We start from the raw sequence: 13,439 nt of genomic DNA on the forward strand, positions 1-13,439 counted from the left end.
TTAACAATGGTGTGTCTGCATTTTTGTGGTGTTTGAGTTAACTAAAGGCATTGTTTCATTTCAGTTTGGAAGACGCTATATAGAAGATCTTTTTAATGATTTCCGAGATGGACGAAGACTTCTGGAGCTCCTGGAATGCCTTACAGGCCAAAAACTTGTACGTATATATTAACATATTTCCTGTATATTGAAGTCATGGCGGTGTTATAGGTGTAGTTAAGTGTTCCTCTTTAAGTTCCTCCATTGGTGAGGGCCTATGCAAACATTTCTAAAAAGACAGAAGAGTTTGCTAATATTAACCTATAAATGCTAAAATGACACTTTAGAAATGTTTGGATAGCCTTCCTTTTGCTCCTGTTTGGTTTTTGTAAGGTTAGGATCTCTCTGTGAAATTTTCTCATAAAAGAGTAAGGAAACAGGCTGAGTTCGAGAGTCAAAGCCCAAAGAGGATATACTTGTAAATACTATAAAATGCTTATCTGTTTGGTTGTCATAGTAACGGTTGTAGATTGTGTCATGGAGTAGAAGACTCACTACAATAAAAATAATCTAGATTTATTCTGATTTTTAATACATATTTAGATCCATTCACTGAAAAATGTCAAGACACCAAATTAGCTTCCAAGTGTAGATCCAATGTGTTTCACAATTACCATTATTTCATATTGAGAAGCTACATATGTACAATATATTATGATACCCTTGCTGATACTGTCACAAGTAAATGAAGTATAAAACTATGGGTGTAATACAATTTTTAGATTATATACAGTGTATTCTAGTTTCTCCTTCAGGGCAGTCAAATTTATCTTATTTCCTTTACAGACAAAAGAAAAGGGCTCCACAAGAGTTCATGCTCTGAACAACGTCAACAAAGCGCTGCAGGTTTTGCAGAGAAATAATGTAAGTGATCAGCTGGACAGGGTCAGAACAACATGTAGATAGCTTGCTTACTACTTTGTAACTGTTGAGTACAAGTCCAGCTACAATACACAATCTCTGGAGTGAGGGCAGTTTTATTAATGTGACTTAGGAACTTATATGTTCTGCTCTAGGATGGAATATATTTCAAAGAGTTTAAAATCTGCTGCTAGCAAATGCTTGAATAATGTATCTATAATGAATGCTATTTGAAGACTAATCAAGATGCACAATCTTATGTTAGTGGAGGTGCCACCCATCAAAATTTCTCCTCATAAAACTCTTGACTATTACGAGGTCCCCAAACCCAAGAGTTGTCTTAAAAGAAATATTTTTGGGCATTTTTTCATTGCTATCTGTTCCTTATGAGTCATAGCACTAAGCAAATGAACGAAATCAAAGCCACTTTCCACACTACTTTGTCAAGGTTGACTTTTCAGGCGAGTATCCTGTGTATCATATTGGAGTAAATACTCCCATAATATCTTCCTTGTGCAAGCCTTCTAATGGACCCATAACTTTACCAGACATTTTCAGTGGCCAGCTAATTATGTTGTATCTCTTCCTCAAGAATAAATTCAAGTAACTGTAACATTCACTTAAACTTAACAGTAAGGTGTGATGGAACAGTGATAATGTATTCTGTGACGCATATTATATTGAATTTCTTGATAACTGCAGTAGGTCACTAAACATGCTTGAGTGCAGCTGCTGAAAAAAGTCATCGATTTTATAAAACTAAGGTAATACTTATCCATCTGAGGATTTGTGCATAAATGAAAGTGACCTTACAAAACCAGCATGAAGACCTCTAGCTTGAATTTCTTTTTTAACAGAATTTTAAGTAAATAAAATACAGTGTTTCTAAATTTGCAGTATCTGCAATATTTGATATCAATTTAAAAATCAGTGATGGCAAATTTTAATTGTAAATGCTTTTAAAAAATATTACTTACTAAATATCAGCTAAATCCATTAATGAGCTGTTCATTCAGTTTCCAGGATACAGCTATAGTCCCTTTAAAGTGTAGAAAGAAAGTAGAGCACATTTCAATTGAATAATATAGAAGAAAAGTCATATTTTTAGAAAAAAGAATGGCCATCTAGCCTGTTAGGCTATCCTTTTCATACATGAAGATTTTGTCAATAATCCACAATATTGTGAATCAAATTAGTATTAAGCCAAAAGATCTACCTCTGAAATAGTTCCCTCAACCTTCAAAATCAATTCAAGAGTGATCTCTATAGGACTTCAGGAATGCAAGATCAATGGTTTTAAGGCTATTAAACACCTCTGACTCATCTAGATTCATCTTCTGGCATATGCCATCCTTGCTCCAAGACTCTGCAGTCATCTGGATTGTAGCAGATGGGGAAATGCTGCTACTTCCAGTGTACCCATCTGACAGGTTTCCTTTCTATGGAGAGGTGATAATATTTTGGCGAGGAGGGTTTTACCCCAGTATGGATTTGGGCACAGCTGAAACCAGCTGGGAAGTGTTCCTCTGTTTCAGCAAAACAGATGTAGTCTCCGTGAATTCAGGCTTCTGTTTCCAAAAGCAGAAGCTTTGGCTTGTAGAACACGTGGATGATATCTTAATAAACTTTACAGTGTATAGTTACCGCTTGGATGCCATTTGACATTTTAGGATATAAAGTCAAAGTTACACTTGAAAAGTGTTCCAAAAGACTGCTAGCTAGAAGGAACTGCAAATCATTTGTGCTGTTAGTAAAATTTGATTAATTCCTGAAGAAAAGAGTTCTTAGAGATTTTTTAGAGTTCTTGACAATATATCAGCTTTGAATGTGATTAGTAAAAATGACTTATCCATAGATGCATAGAAATTTTAAAAAGAAAAGGCTTGTTTTATGTTTACCTTTAGTCATCCTACAGATATGACTTCAAATAGCTTCAGAAGTACAGTGGAGATATGCAGACTGTAATTTGTACAATAATGGGGCGAAAAGTGGTGACTTTGCTATGTAAATCTCAGTTTTGACCATGAAAAACTGCGTCCATGAGACAGTGGGGATGCAAACTTTAGAGTCACAGTTTCCATCCTAAAGTGCAGGTCTTATCTTGTACTTTCTTGCAATCACATCTCTGAATTTGGCATTCTTACTTAGATAGCATAAAAACAGGGAGTGGGGGTGAAGGATTATTTCACATGTGAAAGAAAGAATATGCCAGGGTGACAAGTGCAGATGCATAATATAATTATGGAAAAACAGCATTACTGGACAAAGTAATGTGGAAAAGGCTTGCCTAAATCACAGTCATGGTTTCTCTGCACTCCAAACCACATCCTGCCTTGCTTTATGTGTTGGAAATTGTAATAAAAGTAAAATAAATTCTATTTTAATCTAAATATAAAGAATACTGTCTTAGTTCTTTATTACAAGTTTAAATATATGTATTGTTTTCAACAAAGTATATTATGTAAAACGTATGTGATGTATGTAGCATGTAACATGAGCTTTTCTGTGTCATCCTTTGGTTTTGTGTATTTTAATGGTAGAGGTTTAATATAAAAGGTCTTTAAATTATTATTAACTATTACTTTAATTGTAAGTTTTCACAACATATTTGAACTGAAATAATTGGAACTCTAGATCATTGTCTGGTCCTTGCTTTTGCCAGCACATTAATTGTGCCATTTATAAAACATGAGTTGAATGCTTACTAAACAGCAGAAACCAAATGAGAGCTATATCCTAGCCCACTCCTCTTTCTCCCTCATCCCAAAGGAAGTCAACACCAAACAAATGAAGCTGACACTTATGCTCACTGTTAATCTGCTACAAATATGTTTTGGTTCTTTAATAGGTTGATTTGGTAAATATTGGCAGCTCGGACATTGTGGATGGAAATCATAAGCTGACCCTTGGTTTGATTTGGAATATAATCCTCCACTGGCAGGTATGTGGCATTGCTGCATATTCTACTGATCCTTTTTCCATCATTATCCAAGCACAACCTACAAAGTAAACAGAGACATTGTAAACAACATAAGATCATCTACAAATCATTCATGACTAAATTAGTAAATCTTATGCCAATCTGCTTACATATTATCTAGGATGTTAAGAATCTTAAGAAGATAAAATAGTTCTGGAGCATTAGCATTACTCTGCTGACTTGAATTTCATACAGATGTTGCAATAGAAAATATAATGCAGTCATAGGAATAAAAATGAATAGACAAAACCAGTGTGGAGATACTGCTTTCATAGTCACCCATTTTTCTTTCTAATACCTTAAAAAGGAATGACTTTCATGTTTTAATTGAATAATAATATTTGCTGCTTTTTCACCACTGCCACATCATGATAGGAGTTATTGTTAGAACACTGAAAAGCTGCTGCTCTCACTATTTATATAAGCAGACGTGGCTCATTTAGCATCTTTTCTCTTTAGAGAGAAAGGAGGGGTTATGATACAAATCTTATAGGAGCGCACATGCTAAATAAGGACACTTAGGCACACTAATTCTGAGAAAGCAGTAAAATCAAAGTTCAGAATGAATTAGCATCTAGATTCTCTGAGTCTGTGCGTTTGCCTGAGCCTGGACTGAGTCACTGTTTGTGCTGGTTCTGTTTTCCAGGCAGTAAGTATTATAACCAAAGACGGTGGGAAACAAAACCTGAGAGACCTTATCTTTAAAAATTCTATGATCCTGTCAAAAATTATGTACAGATAATTCATGGAAGCAGGAGCTATTCTTTTCTAATTTTACTTGATTTACTGTAGTGAAAACAACAGTGAGGAAAAGCTTTAAACCGTTAATCACGCCTACCTCTCACTCCCACTCCAATACTGCTTTGTTTAAGGGCAAAACATAGTTCTAAATTTCTTTCTAAAAGTAGATAAAATATGAAACCTAGCTGTGCAACTTCTACCAATAATCACTGAATCACTGTGTTTTCATTTATATGAATTACAGACTGACATGAGAATTTTTTTTGTTGAAATTTGTATTCTGATTTGTTCATATATTTTCTGAAGTCAAATGTTAAAGATATGCTTTGGTATTAACAACTTTCTAATTAATTTTTCTTTCACCTTTTCCCAGCATTCCGCTTAAGGCATACTTGCACATACGCAAAAGATAAACATGTTTATTGTCAGGTCAGGTTTTTGACCACAGGCGTGTGCTCTTGGAATACTTCGGTACCTCATTCAGCTTGCAGTACTTTGGTATTTCATTTCAAGCTTGATCTTGAGCCTAGTGATAACTGTGACAGCAACTATGATAGTACCTGTGACTTCAGTTGAACTACTTGTGTATGGAAAGTTCAGGGACTGTATCTGCAAAGCATTGATTTAAAGTGAGAATGTGCAATACTTTCTAGGCACTGCCATACCAGTTCTGGACTTTTCCTTTTATTCAAAATTGAATAAGCAGATTTATAATTTGAATAAAATTTATTCCTTTTTCTTTTCTAAAGGCAAGTTAAAATATGGTTGACAAGAAACATATTACAATCATGTTGCTGCTGAAAAATTAAAAAGATAATATAAATCCAGATTAGAATTTGTCCTTTTCTCTTTTTAAGCAAAAGTCAGGAGGTTTTCATATGTTACCTTTTTACCTTACAGGACTGGAACAGTTCAAAGTGAATTTGCTTATTTACAGCTTTATGGAGAAAATCTTTTTTTTCTCCCCCAGGTTTTCTTTCAGGTTTTGAAGTAATTTACACGAACATATTTTAATATGTTCCTGATTATTCTACCATGTTTATAGTTTGATACTATGGTAGATCTTTCCAGCACTTCTGGTGAAAGAAGGCTATAAGTTGCTTAAGAAAGCCCTGGATGCTTTTCTGTGTTGGTGCCATTTTGGCCATCACAGGTAACTCATGGAATTAAGAAGCTGCAAACTTGACAAACTGTTGTTAAAGGCTAAGTTATGGACTCAGGATCATCAAAGATATGTGTGCAGCACAATATTTGAGTAAAATACCTTACCGCCTGTGATTTTTTTTCAAGCCTGTTACATTTATTTGGAGCGTGTGGGAGGCCTGAAAAGCAACGCACAGACTCGTTAGTTGAGTGCGTGCTAGTGACGCAGTTTATGCTTGATGATGTAATCCTGCTTTTCCAAATCCTCTCATTTTCTGATTCCAAGAACTTGCAGTCCTGGGAAGAGTCACCTAGATGAGTTTTTTCCTTATGCGTGTGTGAAATAGATACAAGTTGTGTGGACAGCTAAAGAGTTTTATTGCAGGTGACTGGGCAAAACCAGAGGCTCAGCAGCCATTGAGAAGCGGAGGCTGTGGAGGCACTGCAGCAGCCAAGATTTGTCTCCTCCTTGCCACTCTCATTTTCGCTCACTAAAGATCTCCTGACTTTCAGGCCTCCCTGTGGCAATTCTGTCCTTTCCTATCTAGCTTGTTTTCCAGATTATTATTGAAAGTTTCTCTCAATTTGAACCGTAGTTCTGAGTTGAGCACCTGCTGCCAAAGCTCTTTATGGTGTTGAATCTATTACAGTCTCCATTTCTTTGAAGCTGCTGCCCTCTTCCTCACAGCTCTGTGATCCCACTCTCACAGTTTCATTAACATTTACATGAAAACAAAAGCAAACCATTAATTTCTCAACTGTTACGTTTGACAAAGAATATCTGAACGGTGGAAAAAAGACCATGTTTCAAACTGTGTGGAAGATGGGTGGGATAAAAAAACCCTCAACAAACATCTTTTGTAAAACACAAATGGCAGCCAAATCCTGGTTTTCTTAAGGAAAAAAAAAAAAAAAGAAAAGAAATAATACACATATATTTCAGGGAGATGCATTCCAAGAGGCTTGTATGGAGGCCTACTAAAAGCACAGGGGCTAGAGGCATGCTTGTTGCAGAACTGGTGTTTTAACTGGAGTCACCATTTCATTTTCTTCTGGATTGTGGTGGTGGAAACAAAATCCTAACAGTTCTCTCACGTCAGCTTGAATCATGAGCAAAGAACATCCCTTATTTTGATGGATGTCTTGAACATGTACAAAAATATGCTTTAAAGAATTCTTTAAAATGTCCTTTAAAAGAGTTTTTAGGATTATGGCTATAAAAAGTAACCCATGCAGTCAGAATACCTGAAATATTGCAAGTGAAAAAATACTAAGTCATTCTCTCAGGGAGCTGTCAGACTCCTACGTGACGGAGAAAAGTGAAAACGCCTTCCGTTGTGAATAACTTTTTCAGTTTCCTTCTTTCTTCCTTTTCTCTCTCCCTCCCTTGTAGGGCTAGCAACCTCAAGCCAAGTACCAGTTGTATAAAATGTTAGGTGTCTTGAGTGTTAGTCACAGGCAAAACAGGTATAATGCAAACTAATTTGTTTATTAAGGCAAGCTTCATATCACACGATGTTCCTGGTTCCCCTTACACACACGTGCACGCCCATGCACTCCTGTGCACGAGGACTTAGTTGCTTACTGTTGGGGGTGGCTGAGCTTTCCTTGCGGCGGACTTTTAGTTTTGAAATGCAGGAGACCGATGTCTTAGCTTCTCTCTCAATTATGTAAATTGTTTACTGTGGCAATTATCCATAATGAGGACAGAATATTTTCTCCTGAAAATATTAACCAGAAACTCAAGATATTCACACAGATATATAAAGCATTTAAAACTAAATAGTAAAACTAAAACCAAAAAAAACGTAAAACTTAAAACTAAATGGTTTCTTACAGTTTTTACAGTTTCGAAGTGTCCCATATAATGAAGTTTCTTCTGTGCTAAATATTCTTCTTCCACTGAAACTGATCGATGAACAATTCAACTGGAGAATTATAATGAATGATATATTGAGTAAGAGAACCAATAGGCAACTTTCCATTTGTTCTTACATTTATCTTAGGTAACACTTTAAAAGAGCTGCTAAGCTTAAGTAAACATTTAAATCGAAAAAGCAGCGACTTAAAAGGGAACACTTTAAAGAAAAATACTACTACAACTTTTGGTGCTCTTTGGCTGGTGATGAAGCTGCTAAGAAATGTGTAAGTGACTCTATGTCAAACACCAGACTAATGTTTTTAGAAGCCCCCTTAGAATTGTTTTCTGTAGAAAGACAGCTGTAGATGGATAAGCTTTCTCTAATTTCAACTAATTATGAAATTAAATTCAAGAAAATGAAACACATACAATGTTCCTTAAATAATATAAAATTGAATTTCCTTTTCATTGAAATGTATGTGTGCAAATATAGGGCATACATTTAGGTCTAAAACATTATTTACTGTCCTCTGAACATGTTTATTTTTCTTGGTATTTATTTCAACCCTGTCAATATGAGAAGAGTGTTTTCCATCATTTTAATCAGCTTTGCTACAATGTATCCTCTTAACTAAGGATATGTTTGTCAGAGAAAAGAAAACTACAAGGAAAAATACTTATTTCAAATGCAGTCTATTCCCATAAACAATGCACATAAATGTGCTTTCTCTGTTTCTTCACAGAACACTTTATGTATCACAGTGATGCATGTGCTGAATGTATTAGAAAAGATGACCAAGAAGTCAACATTGGTTGTTTTTAAACAGGAAGACTTCACTGCTATCAGTATACTGTGACACCAAGTACACTCTGTAATTACTTAGGAAGGTTTTCTTTAGGGCTTCAGTGCAGGCAACTGAATTTTGGGGGGGTCAAAGAAAAAGTCAGCTTTTAATGAATAAGTTCACCACTGATAAAATTCTTTCTCTTTTTGTAGGTCAAAGATGTAATGAAAAACATCATGGCTGGACTGCAACAGACAAACAGTGAAAAGATTCTGCTGAGCTGGGTCCGCCAGTCAACTCGGAATTACCCGCAGGTCAACGTTATCAATTTCACCAGTAGCTGGTCTGATGGGTTGGCTTTCAATGCACTCCTCCACAGCCACAGGTAGGAAGACTGGCTTTCGTTGCTTCAGTGAGCTTGCAACAGAGGGCTGTAAGAGGGCTTGAAGGTGATGTCCCTATTATAGGGGGGGTTATGGTTAGTGGGGAGGGGGAGTTGTGGTTTTTTTTTTTTGTTTGTTTGGGTTTTTTTTGTTTTTTCCTGTTTCTTGTATGTGGACTTTTCAGCATTCTTTTGAAAGGCTGCCTGTTTGCTTTGCCCTGGGTGCTGTGTCAGATTGAATCCTCTTGAAGATAAGAGGGGCTGAGCTTTCCTGCAGAGAAACTGAAGATGCTCAGTTCAGACCGTTTCTGGTATTTCAGTGTAGAGCCTGTGTAGAGGTCTGAAGTAGGAATGCAGGTGTGGAAACTTTTGAGAAGAGCAAGAAAGAGATTTGAAGTTAAGCCTTTGAGGTTGTCCTGCAGGGAAGAGGACATCTTTCTGTAGAAACCTAGAAAAGGACAGTTTAGTGCTTGTTGAAAGCCACTGATGGTTGCTGGATTGAAAGTAAGGATTTACCTTGAAAGGACAGAGCAGGAAAAGGTGGACTTGTTTTCAAGACTTTTCATGTTATTGCCCAACTGATTTGAATTTTTATTCCTCTCTCAGAGGTAATCTTGTTCTAGTCTCCACTGTTAAAAAAAGAAAAAAGAAAAAAAGAAAAGGGGGAAAAAAAGAGCTTTCAAAGTCCTTTCATGGTTCAGTGTACTCGGCTTAACGAAAAGATACAGTTAATGTATTTTAAAAGCCTAGTTGGTAGTGCTGCTGCCACTACTGTTTTTAAAACAATACTCATTTTCTAATATTTTAAGCCCCTGATCTGTCTTCTTCAGCTTTTATACCTCTCTCCTAAAGGGAATTGGCCTGAAAACTAGCTGACTGCTCTGAATTATTGGTAAGAACTGAGATTTTTTGAACAGATAAATACATACATTTGATTTAGTAAGAGATTACAGAGATTTACTAGGTAGTGGTACAAGTCAAGCAACAATTTTTTTTAATTTTTATTCTTGGCTGCATTAAATGCTCAAAATCAGGCAAAATACTTCTACAACAGACTGAGACAATGTATGTCTCCCAGCTTCTACAGCAAAGAGCTGCAGCTGTTTCTTTCCAAAATTTTCACTGACTTATGCAACTGTTTATAAATGAAGCTGACTGATAAAGTCCTTTACTGTAACAGTCCTAAAACTAACACTGGCAGCCACCCAGTCTTTTACAGTGGCCACCTATGCTTTACTCCTCCATCCTAGTCACAGTGTAAACTTAGGCATCTTTTGCTCTGAGGTCAATTTTTGAGGCTGTTCATGCCTGAGATCACTGAATAGACCTGACTGAATTAAGGTCCAGGAACTTTCAATTTACAAATATTGTTTAGTTGTAATGGTAGGAGCGAGGCACCATTTTAAAGAAGAATTTATTATACTGTAAAAAGTCTCAGTGCAGCCTTTCACCTGCATTTGTTACTAAAAACACTAGCAAGTGACACCCCCATCCTGCTGTTTCTCTGCTACTGCCATGCTCGGGCCTGGTGCTCTTCTGCCTTCGTGATCTTGACTCGAGTGTTTATGCAGGTGTTAGGACAACTGGGTTTGTGGAGCTAAATTAGAATAAAATTTCCTGCAATCCTTGACTCTTTTCTTTTGTGCCTCGTGTGCCTCTTAGAACTAGTGGCAATGGTACCAGGGCAGGTGGTTTGGCAAGCCAATCCACTAAAAACAGGAGTATCTAGGTATTTTATTTGTTCTTGTGAGCCATCTTTCTGTCAGGTCAGATTGACTTTCTGTTGCTATCAGTCATTGGATCAGTCCCATGATCCAATGCAAGGGAAATAAATAGTGAGAGCATGAAATCTAGGCCTTGGTAAGCCTGGGGAATGAAGAGCAAAAAGGGGGAAAGAGTGATACTGCTTCTCGTGAGTGGAGTCCACAGTTACATCGTATTAGGTAAAAATGTTAAGCTGCCTCCTGAGGCTGCTTCTCTAAGTGGAAATGCCAGTCTATGCTGGATTAACAGGCTTGGAAAACGTCATCCTTAACTGGACTCATAAGGATATGAGTCCTCCTGCTTCTCCTTCAGCATTCACTGCATCTCCAGAGTGGCTCTACTTTCATGATGGCAATTGCTTTCAGGGATAAGTTGCTACAAAGAATCAGCTGCTTAACTCTATAATGAAAACCTAATTAACAGGTAGGTAAAATAATCAGTGACCATAATTATAATATGATATTTTAGATATATTGATTTTTACTTTGGTAAATATACAGTAACCACTACATTTGGCTACTACTGAGATGGGGAATCAAAGTGATAGCATTGTATAATCAGTAATGCTCTTCACTTGCCACATCCAAAGGTTGTTTTTAATTGAGCAAAAGTGCTGCAAGTACTTGTTTGAAATATTTATAACTCATTTGTAGAATAATTCGCTAGTAACACATCTAAGACAAATACTAGCAATTTTGGAAGAGGGCCGTGTATAGTTCTGAATCATACAAACAACATCTTACAATTTGTTTTAGATGAAAGTTCATTCAAGAATGTGAGTTTCGTAGTATTTGAGGGGAAAGTAAATAACACATTTGGATTCTTTCTTTACAGACTTTAATGACTTAACTGTGAAAAGTAGTCTGTAGTGCAAATAGCTCCTGCTTTTTATTCTGAAGCCTTCGAGTTCAGCTCTCAGTTTAGCTGGAGAGACTTCTATTTCGACCTTCAGTCTGCAGCATGTGTGCTCAGTCTTCATTACATTTAGCTGCTTTTTGGAAGAGAAAGCAGAGTCAGTCAGAAAAAAAGGTTGGCCATGGCTGGAAAACCTGGTGTGATAATGAACTCAGATGGTGGGCCAGGTGCTAGGATGTGTATTTTTTGCAAACATTAGCATTGTTCCTAGACTATCTGTTACTAAAAGAACAAAGCAATAAAACAAACAAAAATCCCACCAATTCCGAAAGGATAATTATACTAGTCAAAAATTTCCATAGTTTCTAGGCTCATTTAAAGGGAGGGAAGCTTTCCTAGTAACAGGAAAGTAATTTCTTTCTGCTGTCAATAGGAGTCAGTCTTTCACAATACATCAGTATTTTCTTTTCTAAACTTGGTCCTATTTCATTTGCTTATAAAAGCAGTGCAACCTAGTGTTATTATGGTGTAGTATTAACAATGAGTTTTGACATAAAGTACAAACCTGTTGAGATCAGTTACTGTATTCGGTAGTTCTACTTTATAGCTAAATCACACTAGTATTTTTACAAATGGGGGTTTTTTTTAAAGCCTTTTTTATAACTATATCAAAAGATTTATTACACTGTGTTCTATATATTACCATAGCTGAAATTTTAGCTGAGTGCTCAAATTTTTAAATTGTAATTTACTAAAAATAGATTTAATTCAGTTCTACTTCCAGAAAACATTACATACAGTAAGCAGAACATTTTTTAAACATGATATTTTAATGTATTTTCAAAGAAATAAAATAGTTCTCTTGCAAACACAACTGTTTTACAACTCAAAACAGATAATGGCAAACAATCTTGAAGGAAATACAAATAAAATTTAAAATAAATAACATTATACACTATATTCTATGTTTACTGTAGTTATTGCATCTTTGATTTATTCTTCAAGCAGCTTTCATTGTCAGCTGCAGTTTACAGCCTGTTACCTTTTTGTTGCAGTAGTTTTGTCTGTGGATGGTTTCTTTTGACTTCAAGGTGAGGGAAAGGAAAAGAATTTCAAGAGAAAGTTGACGGAATAAATAAAAATGGAAGATAATTTTATCTGTCTGCTTGGTTTTGGTGTTAACACTCTGTAATTGGTACTAACTATGTGTATTCCATCACTCCACCTAGTCTTAGCAAACCAAAAAGCAAACCTCAACCTCTTCTACATTGTGTTTATGTGTTTTCTGTGTATACCATTTTGTTATGGATTCAGTTACTAAATAGTATTTATCTGTTTCACCAACAAGTATCAAGACACAGTGATGGTGTGAAAAGTTTAAGGATAGACACTACATGACAGAAAACATATTCACCATAGTCCATTCCTCGCTGTCAAGGAATAAACACATTGGAAAACTGTTAAACTTAACAGTGAGGAGTGTATTATGGTGCCTCTTTTGTTTGTACCACTGTTATATTTTAGTATCTGCCCTCCAAAAACATCTTAGGTAGTACTAAGTCATCTTTTTTTCTGGAGTGAGATGCAAGAAACTCAAGAATGGAGGGAAAAAAAATTAAGATAACCTTTTGAAGTCCCACAGTGGCATACCTGCCCAAGCACAGATGTTCCAACACAGAAACTCCTTAAGCTCCTGGTAGCTGGAAGAGTTAAGTGTTATATTCAGTGAGAGGATACTGGCTTTATGTGAACCACTGACATGGTCTTTTATAGTTCTTTTTACATTGATAATAATTAGATAGCTACAAGTCTTAAAAATACAGCAAATTAATCCCTGTCCTTTAACTAGTGATATTTTAATTTCTCATACATAATGTTTTCTGAGATAGGTAGGATTTTTTTTTTTTTTACTTTTTTTTTAGGTTCAGAGATTAGTGTGGAATTCATATGTGGATGAAAATGCTCATTGCCTTCTTGAAGGAATTAAAAGAAAGTAAGAGACTTGCATGAACCACTGAATATACAGAC

General features: G+C 35.9%; 1 protein-coding gene across 10 annotated transcripts in view; it reads left to right on the top strand.

Moving 5' to 3' along the window:
* DMD (dystrophin) overlaps nucleotides 1-13,439 on the top strand; it is a 1,316,389-nt gene that overhangs the window by 395,852 nt on the left and 907,098 nt on the right. For all 10 annotated transcript variants that reach the window (XM_062600033.1, XM_062599961.1, XM_062599984.1 and 7 more), the window contains exons 3-6: nucleotides 65-157; nucleotides 826-903; nucleotides 3,749-3,841; nucleotides 8,623-8,795. In XM_062600033.1, coding sequence (XP_062456017.1) covers nucleotides 8,635-8,795 — 161 coding nt within the window. In that variant the 5' untranslated portion in view covers nucleotides 65-157; nucleotides 826-903; nucleotides 3,749-3,841; nucleotides 8,623-8,634. The remainder of the gene's footprint in view (nucleotides 1-64; nucleotides 158-825; nucleotides 904-3,748; nucleotides 3,842-8,622; nucleotides 8,796-13,439) is intronic.

This window comes from Rhea pennata, chromosome 1, assembly GCF_028389875.1.
Source record: "Rhea pennata isolate bPtePen1 chromosome 1, bPtePen1.pri, whole genome shotgun sequence".
NCBI lineage: Eukaryota > Metazoa > Chordata > Aves > Rheiformes > Rheidae > Rhea > Rhea pennata.